A 16,822-nucleotide genomic window follows, 5' to 3' on the forward strand; every position below is an offset into this window, starting at 1 on the left:
TCTTCCTGGAAACTGCCAAAGAAGCCTCATCACCCCACTACCTGCCAATCAGCAAAGGCTGGATAAGGAGGAATAGAGCCCTAGTAGCATATATTGGAGGGGGAGGGGCTTGCAGCTGGTCCAGGATTTAGTTCAGTTTCATGCAAAGGGGTTAGAACCAGTCTAGTATGTTGTGTTGGGGAGAGATGGTGGCAAGGATCACTAGAGTCCCATCTAATACAGTGGGGAGGGGAATGGAGCACAGGATACAGCCTGACCTAGAGGGCAGGAGCCAGTTAGATCCAGTCCAGGGGCAGAATCCAGTCTTGTCTGGTTCAAGGGAGCATGTTCCAGTAAAATTTATGAGTCAGGATACTCTGTGCTCTGAGGGGACTGGTCCAGTCTAGATGCCCAGGTATATATATATTTTTCCCATGTAATAAATCTCTAGGGTAAAAGGGCAGCTTCTCTGTCACAGCTCTAGCTGGGGACCCAGCCCAAGCAACCGGTGTCAGCCAGAGGGGCCTACCCCTGCTGTCAGATAAACCAAGGCATTCTGTGGATGCCATCTTTAAAAGTCTCTCTCTTTGTACCCAGTGTTGCCTTTTACTGTAAGGACCATGTTTGCAAAGCCAGGGTACAGTCTGATGCATGCCATCAGTTTCCTGTAAGATGGCCTGATCAGTGGGCTGGGCCTTTCCAACAAGCCACTCGCAACTCAGCAACCTAAGTCTTCAGAAACGCCTCCAAGAAGGAAAAAGCTTCCCTTTCAGTAGGGAAAAGCTACAGAGTTGCCTTGTCCACTGTGCACTCCTTCTCCCTTTCAACCCTGTCCTTCTCAATACCCAAGAAAGATTAACGCCTCTCTGCGTGGCAGAGAAAGTTATTATCATTAATGAAGAATTAAAAGAGCGATTAATAAAGAGCCCTTATCTGGTAGCGAGGAGGAGGCTGGACAATGGGAGGAAGATGGAGAAAATGAAAAACAATAAATATGAAGCGTAAAAGGAGGCGAGCGCTGCTCCCACTTGTTAGATCGCAGCTGCATCTCCTGAGGGGGGAAGGCTCCAAATTGCTAATTACTGCCTCTGAAAAGACCTCGCTCTGATATGTTTGCCACTGAAAGGCTCCCATTAATGAAGCAGCGATGATGCCGTTTCCCTTTGACTTGCCTTCAATTCCCTCTCTGAGCTTCCTCCCAAGCCGGGAACAATGAGGCCCTGGGAGCTGGCGGCTCCCACAGGCCTTGCAGAGACTAGGCCGGGGGCAGTGGAGTGAGGGGAGCCGAGCCGTCTGTGAAATATGGAGGGGGGAGATAAGGCAAAGACAGAGGAAAGAGGCTCGCTCCCAGGAGCCCAGGGAAAATTTGCAGTTATTATGAAGGAGATGAGACAGATTAAAAGCCCTTGTGTTCTGTGCTGCCCTTTTATTTAGTGGCTTCATCTCTGAGATGAAAGAAGTTGGAAATGACTTTCTCTGCATTTCGCTGCAAGAAGCTTCACGGCACATTTTTTGACTTTATTCCTCCCTTTGTCTCTTGTCCCCTTCTCTCTCTTTCCTTTTAACCCCTGGAAGGTTTTGCCGAGAAGCATCAGGGGGCTTTGCAGAGCATTCACTGGGGGAGAGTGATAACCCCCTTCTACACCTGTCCTATCATCTAGGGCTGGACCTCTCTGTATACCCAGTGGAAAGCTTGCTGGGCATAGGGACAGCAATGACTTGGCTGGTATGATCCAGTGGAGCTCCCTTTCTTGCTCACCTTGCCAATACCGCCAGCAATTAATGCCCTCTCTTCCCTGCCCCCTCTCAACAATATTGACGCTAACAAAGGTGGAAGGGGGGGCATCAAAGTAAAACTATCCCTGGACTGTATAAAATATTTGCACATACAGAGTCCAGAAAATGGTACCTGTCCTGCCAGGATAATTGTTCTGAGTATGCATCTGCATAGCACTTCACAAACATTAACAGATGAAGGCTCACAATGGACCTGGAAGCAGGGGTCAATACCATTATTCGCACTGTTCAAATGGGGAAACTGAGACATAGAGGGATTAAGTAATTTGCCGGGAATATGGATGGAATCAGGCACAATTGGGATTAGAACTCTTGGTTCCTAGCCCTGTGCACAGTTCTTCTCTCTCTCTGCCTCTCTACAGAGGTACTTGGTGTAAAGTAATACAAACATATTGCAAACTGACCAGCAAATAGGTTATGCCAGCAGGTTTTGCTGTGTTCCTCCTAATTCTTATTCCCACTTTTCCTGCCTGCTTCTCATAGAATCATAGAATATTAGGGTTAGAAGAGACCTCAGGAGGTCATCTAGTCCAACCCCCTGCTTAAAGCAGGACCAGCCCCAACTAAATCATCCCAGCCAGGGCTTTGTCAAGCCTGACCTTAAAAACCTCTAAGGATGGAGATTCCACCACCTCCCTAGGTAACCCATTCCAATGCTTCACCACTTTCTTAGATCCAACCTAGACTTCCTCCACTGCAACTTGAGATCATTGCTTCTTGTTCTGTCATCTGCCACCACTGAGAACAGCCTAGCTCCATCCTCTTTGGAACCCCCCTTCAGGTAGTTGAAGGCTGCCATCAAATCCCCCCTCACTCTTCTCTTCTGCAGACTAAATAACCCCAGTTCCCTCAGCCTCTCCTCATAAGTCATGTGCCCCAGTCCCCTAATAATTTTCGTTGCCCTCCGCTGGACTCTCTCCAATTTGTCCACACCCTTTCTGTAGTGAGGGCCCCAAAACTGGACTCGGTACTCCAGATATGGCCTCACCAGTGCTGAATAGAGGGGAATAATCACTTCCCTTGATCTGCTGGCAATGCAGCCCAATATGCTGTTAGCCTTCTTGGCAACAAGAGCACACTGTTGACTCGTATCCAGCTTCTCATCCATTGTAATCCCCAGATCCTTTTCTGCAGAACTGCCGCTTAGCCAGTCGGTCCCCAGCCTGTAGCAGTGCATGGGATTCTTCTGTCCTGAGTGCAGGACTCTGCACTTGTCTTTGTTGAACCTCATCAGATTTCTTTTGGCCCAATCCTCCAATTTATCTAGGTGACTCTGGACTGTATCCCTACCTTCCAGCATATCTACCTCTCTCCACAGCTTAGTGTCGTCCATGAACTTGCTGGGGGTGCAATCCATCCCATCATCCAGATCATTAGTGAAGATGTTGAACAAAACCAGCCCTAGGACTGACCCCTAGGGCATTCCGCTAGATACCGTCTGCCAACTAGACATTGAGCTATTGATCACTATCCATTGAGCCTCGCAATCTAGCCCAGCGGTGGGCAATTTGTGGCCCACGGGCCGCACACGGCCTGTCAGGGTAATCCATTGGCAGGCTGTGAGACAGTTTGTTTACACTGACCATCCACAAGCGTGGTCGCAGTTTGCTGTTCCCGGTCAATTTGTTGGGAATGACGAATCGCAGCCACTGGGAGCTGCAGGCAGCCATGCTTGCAGATGGTCAATGTAAACAAACTGTCTCACAGCCCACCAGCGGATTACCCTGACGGGCCTCATGCGAGGTTACCCACTACCGATCTAGCCAGCTTTCTATCCACCTTATAGTCCATTCATCAAATCCATACTTCTTTAACTTGCTGGCAAGAATACTGTGGGAGACCGTATCAAAAGCTATGCTAAAATCAAGGTATTTCACGTCCACCAGTTTCCCCATATCCACAGAGCTAGTTATCTCATCATAGAAGGCAATCAGGTTGATCAGGCATGTCTTACCCTTGGTGAATCCATGTTGACTGTTCCTGATCACCTTCCTCTCCTCCAAGTGCTTCAAATTCCTTGAGGACCTGCTCCATGATTTTTCCAGGGACTGAGGAGAGGCTGTAGTTTGCCGGATTCTGCTTCTTCCCTTTTTTAAAGATGGGCACTATATTTGCCTTTTTCCAATCGTCTGGGACCTCCCCCGATTGCCACGAGTTTTCAAAGATAATGGCCAATAGCTCTGCAATCACATCAGCCAACTCCCTCAGCACCCTCAGATGCATTGCACTTGTCCCCATGGACTTGTGGATGTCCAGCTTTTCTAAATAGTCCTTAACCTGTTCTTTCATCACTGAGGGCTGCTCACCTCCTCCCCATACTGTACTGCCCAGTGAAGCAGTCTGGGAGCTGACCTTGTCTGCTGTGAAGACCGAAGCAAAAAAAGCATTGAGTACTTCAGCTTTTTCCACATCATCTGTCCCTAAATTGCCTCCCCCATTCAATAAGGGTCCCACACTTTCACTGACCTTCTTTTTGTTGCTAACATACCTGTAGAAACCCTTCTTGTTACCCTTCACATCCCTTGCTAGCTGCAACTCCAGTTGGGATCTGGCCTTCCTGATTATATCCCTGCATGCTCGAGCAATATTTTTATACTCCTCCCTAGTCATCTGTCCAAGTTTCCACTTCTTGTAAGCTTCCTTTTTTTGTTTAAGCTCACTGATTTCTCTGTTAAGCCAAGCTAGTTGCCTGCCATATTTGCTATTTTTTCTGCATATCGGGATGGTTTTTTCTTGTGCCCTCAATAAGGCTTCTTTAAAATACAGCCAACTCTCGTAGACTCCTTTCCCCCTCATATTAGCCTCCGAGGGGATCCTGCCCATCAGTTCCCTGAGGGAATCGAAGCCTGCTTTTCTGAAGTTCAGGGTCCGTATTCTGCTGCTCTACTTTCTTCCTTTTGTCAGGATCCTGATCTCGAGCATCTGCCAGCCTGGTTCCTGCTCCCCGGGGCAAACACCCAGGTCAGCTCCTGCTGCCAATTCTTCTTTCTCCTGCAAACTGCACCAGAATCTGCCATCCTTACTCAGGCAAAACTCCATCATGAATCTGATCTGAGCGATGCTTCCCAATTTGGCCTGCTATATCCAAAATTTATGCCCCAAATGAAATAGTTTGTTCATGAAGAAAGTGGCAATGAAATACTTGGGGGGGGGGAAAGGTACAAGGAATGGAAAACATAAGAGAAACTACAGCAGGCATCTGCTATGGACTTTCACACCCCTAGGACATATGAACATAGAAATGGCTACATAATTGACTGTCTAATCCAGCATCACATCTATAACAGCAGCCAAGACCAGATACTTGAGAGGAAGGTGCAAGAAACTCTGAAGTGGATACTGATGGAATAACCTGCCCATAAGGAATGTTTCTTCCAAAACCTAGGCATTTAGTAGCTGTCTTACATCGTGAAGCACGAAGGTTGAGTGCAGTAGTAGAAAGGGATTAGATTTTAGGAGGGATTTAAGATTTTAGGGTAAAAAACCCTGGACTGGAAATGGAAAAACAGAAGGGAAAGCAATATACTGTGATAAAGCAGAATTAGTTACTGCCATCAAAAGGGTTAAAAAAGAGAATAAGAAGGAAATTTACAATTAAATTAATGCAACAAAAGTACCAGAAAGTATGTCCATTGATAAACGAGGGGGGTAGGAGGGTGGAATCAATAACTAAAAAATGGTCTTGATAGTGATTTACTTTAAAAAAAATCTTTCTTCAACAAAAAAAATAAGGTATAGAGCCTCACAGTTAGGAAGTAATGAAAACTTTGTCACTGAAGTGACTGGTGAAAAACAAGTAAGGGAATACTTAGGAAAATAGCTTGTATAGAAATCAGCATTCTGTGGTGGTGTGGTGATCAGCTAACAAACTCAATGAACTGCCTGAACTTTCTGGAACATCATAACAAACTAGGAAAGGTGCCAGAGGACTTTAAAATAGCAAATGTAGTGCCATTCTTTAAAAAAAGAAAAGAAAGTGATTCTGGAAAATTATCACTCTTTGAGTCTAACTTTTGTTCCTGGTAAATTAATGGAATAAATAGTAAAAGAAGATGAAAAATGTAAACATCTAGAGGATAACAGAACGATGAGTAATAAGAAGCAGCATAGATTTATAAAGAACAAATCACGTCAGTCAAACCTGATTACTTTCTCTGATTAAATTTACAAAATTAATGGATGAAGAGAATGCCACAGATGTAATATATCTGGACTTAAGCAAAGCATTTGATACAGTGCCTTGTAAAATGTTACTTGAAAAATGAATTGATATTGGCTTGAATATGAGCACTGCCACATGGATAAAAAACTAGCAGAAGGACCATAAACAAAAGGAAATACAAAATGGCAAAGAACTGGGTTGTGGGGGTTAGGCTTGGTTTTATTTTATGTCTTTATTGATGATCTGGATGAGAGGCATGTTAAAGAAATTTGCAGTTGATACTAAATTGGGAGGAGCTGCAAACCCTAATAAGGACAGAGAATACAAAAGATCTGAGGTTAGAAATATGGGCAGGAAATAACAAAATTAAGTTTGACTTGGATATATGTAGTCAGTGGCAGAGTCAGAAATAGAACCCAGGAGTCCTCCTGCCCAACTTACTAGATGCATGATTTAACTGGGGATTGGTCCTGCTTTGAGCAGGGGGTTGGACTAGATGACCTCCTGAGGTCCCTTCCAACCCTGATATTCTATGATTCTGTTTCCCATGACTAAAAACCAAAAGAAAACAAACAACAAAAGAATAAGCACCTGGCGCAAGCTGTGAACTCACAGCTTCCATTAGCAGCTAATGATCTGTAGAAACAGGAGCTAAAACTCCAGCAATGGGACCTACCAAAGCACAAATCTTCAGAAAATCAATACAGGAATGTCAGGCTTTCAATAGGGAAGATGTAACTTTCATTCAAACCAGGGCCAGAGGTCAGACAAGTTAGTTGCTGATATTTCCATAAATAAGAACTTCATAAACAACCGGTGGTGACTGATAATATACACTCACTAAATCAGAAAATGACTGAAGATTAGACACTGAGTCAAGCACGGGGAGATACAGGCCCTTTTCCAGCTGGGTTTGAGAGACCACATATGCAGCCACAGCTGCTCTGACAACCTTTGGTCAGGCTGGGGTACAGAACCATCAACTAGAAGAGGTCAAAATAAAGACTAATTGGTGCTCTCTGTGGGAGGAGCAGTGGCTCTCCGTGAATGTGACACAAGAACTATGCCATTCCCTGGCAGCTGTGTATATTGGTCTAACGTGCCCATCTTCAAGGCAACATGTGGACACATGTTGTGGCATGAGAGTGTACTAAATGGTTGTAAGCATAGGTGGTGCGTGAGCCTTCCATTTGGGGAAGCTTACACGCGAGCACTGGAAGCTCCCTAGAAGAGGGGGGGGGGGCACTAGTGCCTGGACTATGACCCCACCCTCCTGAGGCCCTGCCCTTACTCCACCTCTTCCCTCCCCTGAGCCCCCCACCTGCTCTTCTTCACCTCTCCCACAAGCCCCCCCCCGCCTGCCTGCTCTTCTCCGCCTCTTTCCCCATGCCCCTCATTCGCCAACCACTTGCTCCTCTGTGCGGCAGAGGAGAGCGAGTGGCGAGCGGAGGGGGCCTAATGAGAAGAGGTGGAGCAAGGGCAGGGCCTCAGGGGAAGAGGTTGAATAGGGGCAGGGCCTCAGGACAAAGCATGGATGGAGCCACAGTCTGGGCACCAGTGGCCCCCTCACTTTGAGGGAGTTTCATTTCTGGTGCTCCAAAGGCGACGAATAGGATTGCCAACTTGCTAATCGCATAAAACTCAAACCCTAGCCCCGCGCCTTCCCCAAAGCCCCGCCCCTTCCCCAAGGCCCCGCCCCGGGTCACTACATTCCTCTTCCTCAGTGGCTCGCTCTTCCCCACTGTCACTCACTTTCACTGGGCAGGGGGTTGGGGTGCTGCTCTCACCCGCAGGCACTACCCCCCAGCTCCCATTGGCTGGTTCCCAAGCAATGGGAGTGCGGAGCCGGTGCTCAGTCAGTGCATGGAGCCCCGTGGCCCCTCTGCCTAGGAGCTGGACCTGCTGGCCTCTTCCAGGGCGCAGCACGGTGCCCCAGGACAGGTAGGGACTAGCCTGCCTTAGACTCGCAGCACTGTCGACCAGGCTTTTAACAGCTGGGTCGGTGGTGCTGACTGGAGCCGCTAGGGTCCCTTTTCAACTGGGTGTTCCGGTCGAAAACCGGACACCTGGTCACCCTAGCAGCAGGCTGGCATGCCTCCAAAGGGAGGTGACCTGCGCCACATCCGCAGAATTTGCCCTCCTGCACTTGGCCAAACTTTTTTGGGGAGGCTTAGCCTCCCCCAGCCTCTTATACGTGCTGCCGCCCATGGTTGTAAGGAATGTGCCAGCGAGTGGACAACTGGTCAAGACACCATGAGTCAAACGAGTGGTGAGAAAGTTATTTCTATCTCATAATCTTCAACCACAGAATCACAGAATAAATCAATGAACTGCTTATTCTGGAGCACCACCTGGATCCCCGTTTTTCTCTGCCTTTTACTTTCAGTTTAATTTCCTCAAGATTCTGCGATACCACACTCCAGCTGAGACTGCTGGATGCAGCTCCATCCAGTTTGTCTCTATTGTCAACCTGGGGTTGGGGGGAGGGGTGTTGCTTGGTTCCTCTCCAATAGGACAAAGACCCAATCCTACACCCACTGAAGTAAGTGGAAAGACACTCCTTGACTTTATTGGGCATTGGATTGGTTTCTAAATGGATTGTCTCCACACTGCTCTGAAGAGAGTAAGCAAGGAGGGAGAAGCTTTGTTTACCATGCTCCAAAGAATGAACTAAAGAATGAGGGGAAAAGGAAATGAAAATTTAGGCTGTACATGAAGTGACATTTCCTAATCATGTGGTTTATTTGAGTTACTGGGCTAGAAGTTTTATGCTTTCCTGTAAAGCATCTGGTATTGGTCACTTTTTGAGACAGTATAGCAGCTAGACAGGCCACTAATCTGATCAGTCTGGCATTCCTGTGTTAGTTTCTCAAGAGAAATGGTGGAAGCCCCTCACTTGGAATATTTAAAACTAGACTGAACAAAATCCTGGAAAAATTAATATAGGGAACAATCCTGCAGTCATCTCCAAAGGAAGGGCTAGATGTTTTCTAATAAATGCCAAAATTAACGCTGGCCTTGCAACATTGCCTCTGACCTATGCGCTTATGCAGTTTCATACAGCATGATGGCATCTACAGGCCCCACTCTGAACCAGGACTGGGAGTACAGCAATACTGGACTAGGGAGGTGCTACCCCTCAGCAGGTGTAGGGCATGTTCTCAGTGGAGGAACAGTTTAAAAGTACACTGCCCAGGAAAAGGGGGGAAATGAGTTGCATGTGGCATCAGAAAGCAAGGCTGCGGCTGTGGCAGGAGTGGCAAAAGCTTTGTGATGGCTGCTCTAGTAGCAGGGACTAGGCTCTCTTCCCCTCTCTAGGAGCTGAAAAGCCCTAAAAGAGATTGATTGAACAGGGCTGTCAGAGACTGGGGATAGGCTGCTAGGTCAGAGACCATGCCCCACACTGAGGAGCGCTAGTGTGGTTGGAAGTACCCAAGGGAAAACATAATTTGGAGTAGCTCAGTAAGTGGGCTGGGTACTTTGATAAACCCTAGGGTCCTGTGTTGGAGTGGGTGTGGGTCCCCCTATCTTCCCCCCTCCCCTGCTCCACTATAGTGACAGAATCTCTGTGGAAGGTTTGGAGTATATGGGGGTGATTGTGGCCCCAGTCAGCCTTCTCTGGGATGACTAGGCTGACAGAAGGCCATGAGCTGACCACTAGACCAGGTGGTCATTGGACATGAAGCCTGTAATTACATGATTACATACTATTTTTTTTTCTGCAGGACCCCCGTTCATTCAGTGTACAGGATGGATAGTGAATGAGGCAGGAGTGTGCGGAGGTTGAATGGTGTACATGGGACCGTATGTTCCTATTGGGTTCTGGGAAGTGGGCTAAAGGACTGCTAAAGGGCCCTCCACCAACCTTAGGGGAGGATCCACAAGGTCCAGGTACTCAGATAATTACAGGGGACAAACAAAAATGTAACAGGGGCAGGTGTGAATGTCAAAGGATCAAACAAAGGGAACTTGAAGGGGACACTGAGCAGAATCGGACCATATGTTGGTAGGCATCTGCCTTATTCACTGTCACTGTACAACATGTGCATTGAATGAGATAGAGAAAACAGTCCATAGACATGTAATTGAATGCTGTATGGTAATGTGTGAACAACCTTAACTTTGCCACTCCCTGACTTTTGCATGCTGCACTCTCCCCTGTAACAAACAGCTTTTTTGTATGTAACATATTTTTGCAGTACTGCATTGTGAGGTATCCACTGCCTGTTGCATTTGGGTGCCATCTGTAAACATAGACAATAATGATAACTGGGCATAAAGTATATAACCCCATTCAGTAGGATAAAGGCTGATGCAATCCCATCTGTCCACTTCAGGCCAAACACCACACTCTGAAGATGTAGCATACTTTGGGAGCAGGTACTCGCTGGGTCACATCCACCTCTGATAGAGACCCAAGCCCTCAATCTCCTCACACTTTAGTAACACACACAGGTTTTATCCAGGCATGAAAGTAACTTAAAGGATTTTACTGATACTCTGGAGTCCTTAGGAAGACGCGGGGCCTCTACTCGAAGAGGCGGGGCCTTTAAATCAAGATTTAAAGGGCCTGGGGCTGGGACTGTGGTAGCAGCAGCTGGGAGCCCCGGGCCCTTTAAATCACCCTGGAGCTACCAGCTGCAGAGACGGCTGGGAGCCCCGGGGCCCGGGGCTCCAGCTGCTGCAGCAGAGTCCCAGACACTTTAAATAACCATCAGAGCCCCGGGGGCGCTCTGCTGCCACTGCTACCCTGGGGCTCTGGGCTCTGGTGGTGCTTTAAAGGGCCCAGGGCTCCACTGCTGTAGCGGCAGCTGGGAGCCCCTGGCTCTTTAAATCACCATCAGAGCTCCGCTGCCGCTACCCCAGGGCTCCAGCAGCGGGGCTCGGGTGGCGATTTAAAGGGCTCCGGAGGGTAGCGGCAGAGGGAGCCCCGGTCCCTTTAAATTGCCACCTGAGCTACCGCAGCAGAGCCCCAGACCCTTTAAATTGCTGCCGTGACCCCCGGGGCTCCAGCAGCAGGGCTCAGGCGGCGATTTAAAGGGTCCGGGGCTCCGGTTGCTGCTACTGCCCCGGGTCCTTTAAATCATCCCCGAAGCCTGCTGGAGCCCTGGGGTAGCGGCGGCTGGGCTCCGGCGGCTATTTAAAGGGCCCGGGGTGGTAACGGTGGCCGGAACCCTGTGTCCTTTAAATCACCGCCAGAGCCCTGCCGCCGCTACCCCAGAGCTCCGTCAGGCTCCGGGGACGATTTAAAGGAACCAGGGTGGTAGTGGCTACTGGAGCCCCAGACTCTTTAAATCGTCCCTGGAGCCCTGCTGCTGCTCCGGTGGCTATTTAAAGGGCCCGGGTCGGTAGCTGCAGCAGGAGCCCTGAGCCCTTTAAATCACCACCCAAGCCCTACTGCCGCTTTCCCAGGGCTCTGGCAGCAGGGCTGTGGTGGTAATTTAAAGGGCCCAGGGCTCCAGCCGCAGCTGGGAGCCCCAGGCCCTTTAAATTGCTGCCTGGGGAAGCCGATCCGCCCCGGTACAGTGCATGGGCTCTTGCCGGTACGCTGTACCGGCTTACTTTCACCTCTGGTTTTATCATGCCAATAAAAATTTTGGCTTGTGTCTCGGTTGCCTATCACCTTGTCCTGTTGTGAGCTCCTTGGGGCAGGAGCCTTGTGCTCACACCTGTATAGACGCAAGGATGAAGCTCAACAAATAATCTGAGCAGGGAAGAGAGTCCCACCCAACCCTGAGAGCCCTCCACTGCAGCTGTGCTTAAAGCCAGGTCCTCATCTAGGGCTCTTGGTAGGGGCATTGTAGAGTCCCCGAAACTCACTGCCTTAGGAGGGAAGGAGGCAGTGGTTCCAGTCTCCTGGGCGGATGGACAGGCTGGGCGGAGAGCAGCACGGAGCAGCTGTATGCTTTGCCCCAGCCAGGGTCACACCAAGCCCCCGCTCTCTGTTTAGGCAGCACAGCTGCGGGGCCAGTCCCCTGCCTGACACACTGTTGCTGCTGCAAAGAAAGAGCCCGAAGGGAGCAGAGAACAGAGCGCCAGCATCGTCCTGCCCCTCTTGCCTGAGCTGCACGTGCGCCCCCCCACCCCCGGGCCAGGCGCCTCCCGCAGCTGCTCACCATTCGCACAGCTCCACCGCGGCGGGGCGGAAGTGTGCACGCTGAGGGGGCGGGGCGCGGGGCGGGGCGGAAGTGACCCCCGAGACCGGAAGTCCTGTTCCGAGAGGAGGCCGAGGACCCCGGAGAGGCCGAGGCGGGCGGGTGAGTGAGACCCGCCTTAGCCCGGCTCGGGGCTGGGAGGGTCGGTTAGCGCGAGGGTCTGACATAGGTCGGGGGATGATGCCAGGCCCTGGGGTGGTGCCAGGCAGGGCCGGTGCCAGGGCCGGGCTGGGGGCCTGGGGCCCAGGCAGGGCGGGCGCCGTGGGCGGGGTGAGGGTGGTTCCGGCCGAAGGCTGACAGGCGGCGGCGGGGAGATGAGCTGCGGGAGTAGCTGAGGAAGTGGAACGCAGGAGTCGTGGCGTCGGTCTGTGCTGCGTTGGGTGATGCGGGATTTTACCTACGTCTCCGACTCCTGGGTTAGAAAGGTGCCCAGAGCTTCTGTCCTGTGTGTTTCCCTGAGGCTTTCCCTCAGTCCCCGGGTCCTGGCCTCATCAGGGCTCTGGCGGGAGGGCAAGGCACAGTGTCCCCTATTTCCTGAGGCAGCTCTGCCCCAGTGTACACAAATCTATTGTACATATTCCCATAAGGTGTTTTCAGTTTTCTGTGTCGGGGGTCCAGTTTGCTGCTGTGGTTAGAAAGTATCTTAGCAGGAGCGGATTTATTGTATAACAACAGGATCCTGGTTTTGTAGTATCGCACACCAAAGTGCCTTAGATCAAAGACTCCCTGTGTATTGAGTGAGCAGTCATTTGTGGGGTGGGAAACCACAGCTGTTTGGTAGTGCACAGCAACACGAAACAACAGTTTTGGGTGAGAGATGAAGAACAATCCTATATAGAACTGTAATGGCTGGGGAGATGTAACAAACTGGACTATAATTACACAGATTGAAATTTGAACAGTATTTCTGGTTAACGCCTGATTCTCCCATCTCAAAAAAAAAAAAAAGGAGGGGGGGGGCAAAGCATCATGGAATCTTTGTGACTGCATTAGTATGAGACTTAAGCTTTATTCCTCTTTGGAAAGACTGATCCTCATGCAGCATAGAGTCTTTAATACCCATTGTGTCATTGGTCTGAGCCAAGTGTGCCACCTATTAAGTCATTCACAGTCCCTTCGTGACTGGTAGAGGTCTCCCATCCATGTAATGAGCAGGCCCAACCCTATTTCTTGCATATAACAGCTGATGGTATGACATCACATGGTGTTCTGAATGCAGGCCATTTCACTTTTAGGCTGGATACTGGGACATACTGCTTCAAGGAAGAAAATGCAATCTTGTATCCGTGTCAGGCATAAACTTGTCTTTAATTGCTATAGCATGAGGCGGTCTTGGCTGGGAAGGGGAAGTGGTAGCCCTAATTTTAAAGGGAAGACTGAGCTGTAGCACAAGAAGAACAGTTTGCCTGTATTAGTCCTATTGGGCAGGTCCAAGGTGAGTGTCTAACCAAGTTGCTGGTGTGAAGAAGGCTCTAGTTTATGCTGGTCTAGTGACGTGCTGTTGCAGTGACATTAGTGGCTGGTGCTAATTGGTTGTTTTCGTGTTTAGTAGACATTGCCCATGGATGAGCTGGTGCATGACTTGGCCTCGGCCTTGGAGCAGACCTCAGAACAAAACAAGCTGGATGAGCTGTGGGAAGAGATGGCCCTGAGCCCAAGGCAGCAGCGGCGGCAGCTTCGCAAGAGGAGGGGTCGTAAGCGGCGCTCAGACTTCACACACCAGGCGGAGCATGCCTGCTGCTACAGTGAGGCTTCGGAATCAAGCCTGGATGAAGCCATGAAGGACTGTCGTGAGGTGTTGACTGCCAACTTCAGTGACTCAGATGACATGGCTGTGGCCAAACGCCACCCAGCTCTGAGTGCCACCCTAAAGAGCAAGCAGCATTCTTGGCATGAGTCGGACTCCTTCACGGAAAATGGACCCTGCCGGCCCCTCAGGCGTCGCCGGAAGGTGAAACGTGTGACCTCAGAGGTAGCTGCTAGCCTCCAGCAGAAACTCAAGGTGTCGGAGTGGAACTATGAGAGAGGCTATAGGTTCAAGTCAGCCAAGAAGCAGCGTCTGTCACGCTGGAAGGAGAACGCCCCTTGGACTTCATCCAGCCATGGTCTGTGTGAGTCAGCAGAGAACAGGCCCTTCCTCAGTAAAGGGGGGAGGAAGGAGAGGATGGAGTGTGAAGCGGATGAACAAAAACAGGGTTCTGATGAAAACATGTCTGAATGGTGAGCTCTCCAGGCCTTTCCTTCACCTACCACAATCAGATTATCAACTTCCTTTACAGCTGCTTGCAAAGACTGTGCCCTGGTCTAGGTAGTTCCCTCTCAAACAAAGTTTTCCCTTAAAGATACAAGAAAAAAAAAATCTCCAAACCCTTACCTGCAGTCCTGTGGTGCTAAATCAGTGTGCATGTTGTCTTCATGACCCAGTAGTGACATGTGCATGTTGTCCTCATAACAAACCGGTGTGCTTATGGCTCCAATGAGAAGTCTGTTGTCTCTGTCTTTACAGTGACAACCAGCATGTTAGTGGCTCTAGTCTTTGCAAGTAAAACCATGTTGACAAGCCAGTGAGTGATGGATGAGACTGATTTCAGTTTCATGTTTCCAAGGGTTTATGAGAAACAGCAAAGGAAAACAGAATCCTGTAGTGACCAGTTAGCCTTGTTTGCAGTTACTGTATGTACCTTGATCAAAACGTTGTTCTGTTTACAAGTTACTGCATGTTAGTTGTCTAGTGTAGTTGTAACAAAGGCACAGATCAAGGTGAGGCCTTTCTTACCAAAGAGAGGATGCTTTTTTTTGCCATCTAAAGATGGGAAAAGACATTTTTATCTAATAGTACAGGAAGGATATATTGAGTAGCACCTTGAGAATGTATCTCAATGACAATGGGTAGATAGATTCCCTCACTTGATGGAGCAGTAATAGACATTGCTAGCCTCCTCGAGGTACTTTCTGCACCAATCAGTATCTCTTCCATCATGTTCAATTGAACTTAAACCAGCTGGCTTTCATCCAGCCTTATCTGTGCCAGCCATTGAGAAAGCAAACACACAGCTTTGTTTTGGTCCATCACCTGAGGAATGTGCTGGGTGATTGTTTTGTTTTCCCTCAGTTGGTTCCTTTCCCTCAGACTAATTAGGGTATATCTACGGTACAAAATTATGTTGACCTAAGTTACCATGACATACAGCCACTACATTAATTAATTGGTTTTGCATGTCCATACTATGTTCCTTGTGTCAGCGGTGTGCATCCTCACCAGGAGTGCTTGCACTGATTTAACTGTCAGTGTGGAGTGGCTTCTGAAAATCAGCAACAGTCGATGTAAGCAACACGGTATCTACACTGATACTGCATCGACATAACTACATCAATCTAAACACTACACCTCTCACAGAGGTGGAGTTACTAAGTCGGAGTAGTTGGCGAGTTACATTGGTGGGAGCTACATTTTAGTGTAGATCAGGGATCAGCAACCTTTGGCACACAGCCCGCCAGGGTAAGCCGCCTGTCGGGACAGGCCGGTTTGTTTATCTGCCGTGTCCGCAGGTTCGGCCAATTGCAGCTCCTACCGGCCGCGGTTCACCGCTCCAGGCCAAGGGGGGCTGTGGGAAGTGGCACGGGCAGCAGCCCACATTGGCCTGGAGTGGCGAAACGCGGCCAGTGGGAGCTGCAATGGGCCAAACCTGCAGATGTGTCAGGTAAACAAATTAGCCCGGCCCGCCAGGGGGCTTACCTTGGCATGCCGCATGCCAAAGATTGCCGATGTAGATGCTTACAGAGTTAGGTCGATGTCAGCTGTCTTGCGTTGACCTAACTCTGTAGTGTAGACCAAGGCTTATTGTGCATACGTTTGCATCAGATGACACTTGCCATCTGCTGCCAAAGCCTTTGGATTCTCTTTGGAAATCCAGAGGTGAAAATGTTTGACCATCTCACCTCCACATGTATGGTCTGGGCTATGGCTTGGTGAGGGGAGTGGAGTTAGAGGGAGAAATACATGTGCATTACTTCTCCTTGTAGAACGCTTCTGGCAGCAGTGAGGGATCATGCCTTTGCCTCTCCTGCACTAAATACAGTGCTTCCCTACTAGAAACAGCAGAGTGAAACTGGGTATGCTTACAGCATTTTCACTCTGCTGTAGATGCTCCATCTGATACCACTGAAGTGCTTCGTAGAGCTGCAGCAAGGGCATATCCTGAGGAATGTGTGAAAACTGGACAGGGAGGAGAGAAAATGATTAGGAGTATAGCCATAAACAGGCAAGAGGAAAGGTGATTGGCAAAGCAAGCGGGGCCAGGAAGCAGTATTGGTGTTCTAGGGGCTGTTGTACATCAGTTTAGGATTGAATTGTGTTTCTCACTTCTCCTGTCAACAGAGATTAGGAGTACACAAGTGTCACACTCAGCCACTATGGGAACAAATGCCTTGTATCATTCAGCAGTGCCGTTTTCCACACCCTCTTTCCTCCTAGATTAGCAGGATCTAGCATCTCTGTGGAGCTAGAACACTCAGCACTTTCATCACTTTCCTTTGCTTATGCTCTGATCCAAAGCCCACTGAATTCAATGGAAAGACTCCCGTTGGCTTAATAAGCTTTGGATTAGGACCTTAATGAGGAAGCAGCTTTGATGGATTACCGGTGGGGCTATATTCAGTTTTATACTGGAGAAAGGTTTGTTACCATATCATGTCTTCAGAGTGGGATGTGGGGGATGAAGAATTTTGG

The 16,822-nt window shown here is 49.2% G+C and overlaps 1 protein-coding gene across 10 annotated transcripts in view; it reads left to right on the forward strand.

Moving 5' to 3' along the window:
* Nucleotides 1–12,118: 12,118 nt before the first annotated feature.
* GPATCH2L (G-patch domain containing 2 like) overlaps nucleotides 12,119–16,822 on the forward strand; it is a 47,098-nt gene continuing 42,394 nt past the window's right edge. For 2 of the 10 annotated variants that reach the window (XM_048855563.2, XM_048855561.2), the window contains exons 1-2: nucleotides 12,407–12,518; nucleotides 13,646–14,313. In XM_048855563.2, coding sequence (XP_048711520.1) covers nucleotides 12,477–12,518; nucleotides 13,646–14,313 — 710 coding nt within the window. In that variant the 5' untranslated portion in view covers nucleotides 12,407–12,476. Of the gene's footprint in view, nucleotides 12,196–12,399; nucleotides 12,519–13,349; nucleotides 13,529–13,642; nucleotides 14,314–16,822 lie in introns of those variants that run through there. The other 8 variants (XM_048855564.2, XM_048855565.2, XR_012669005.1 and 5 more) reach the window with 8 other exon arrangements.

Source organism: Caretta caretta, chromosome 6, assembly GCF_965140235.1.
Source record: "Caretta caretta isolate rCarCar2 chromosome 6, rCarCar1.hap1, whole genome shotgun sequence".
In the NCBI taxonomy this organism is placed as follows: domain Eukaryota; kingdom Metazoa; phylum Chordata; order Testudines; family Cheloniidae; genus Caretta; species Caretta caretta.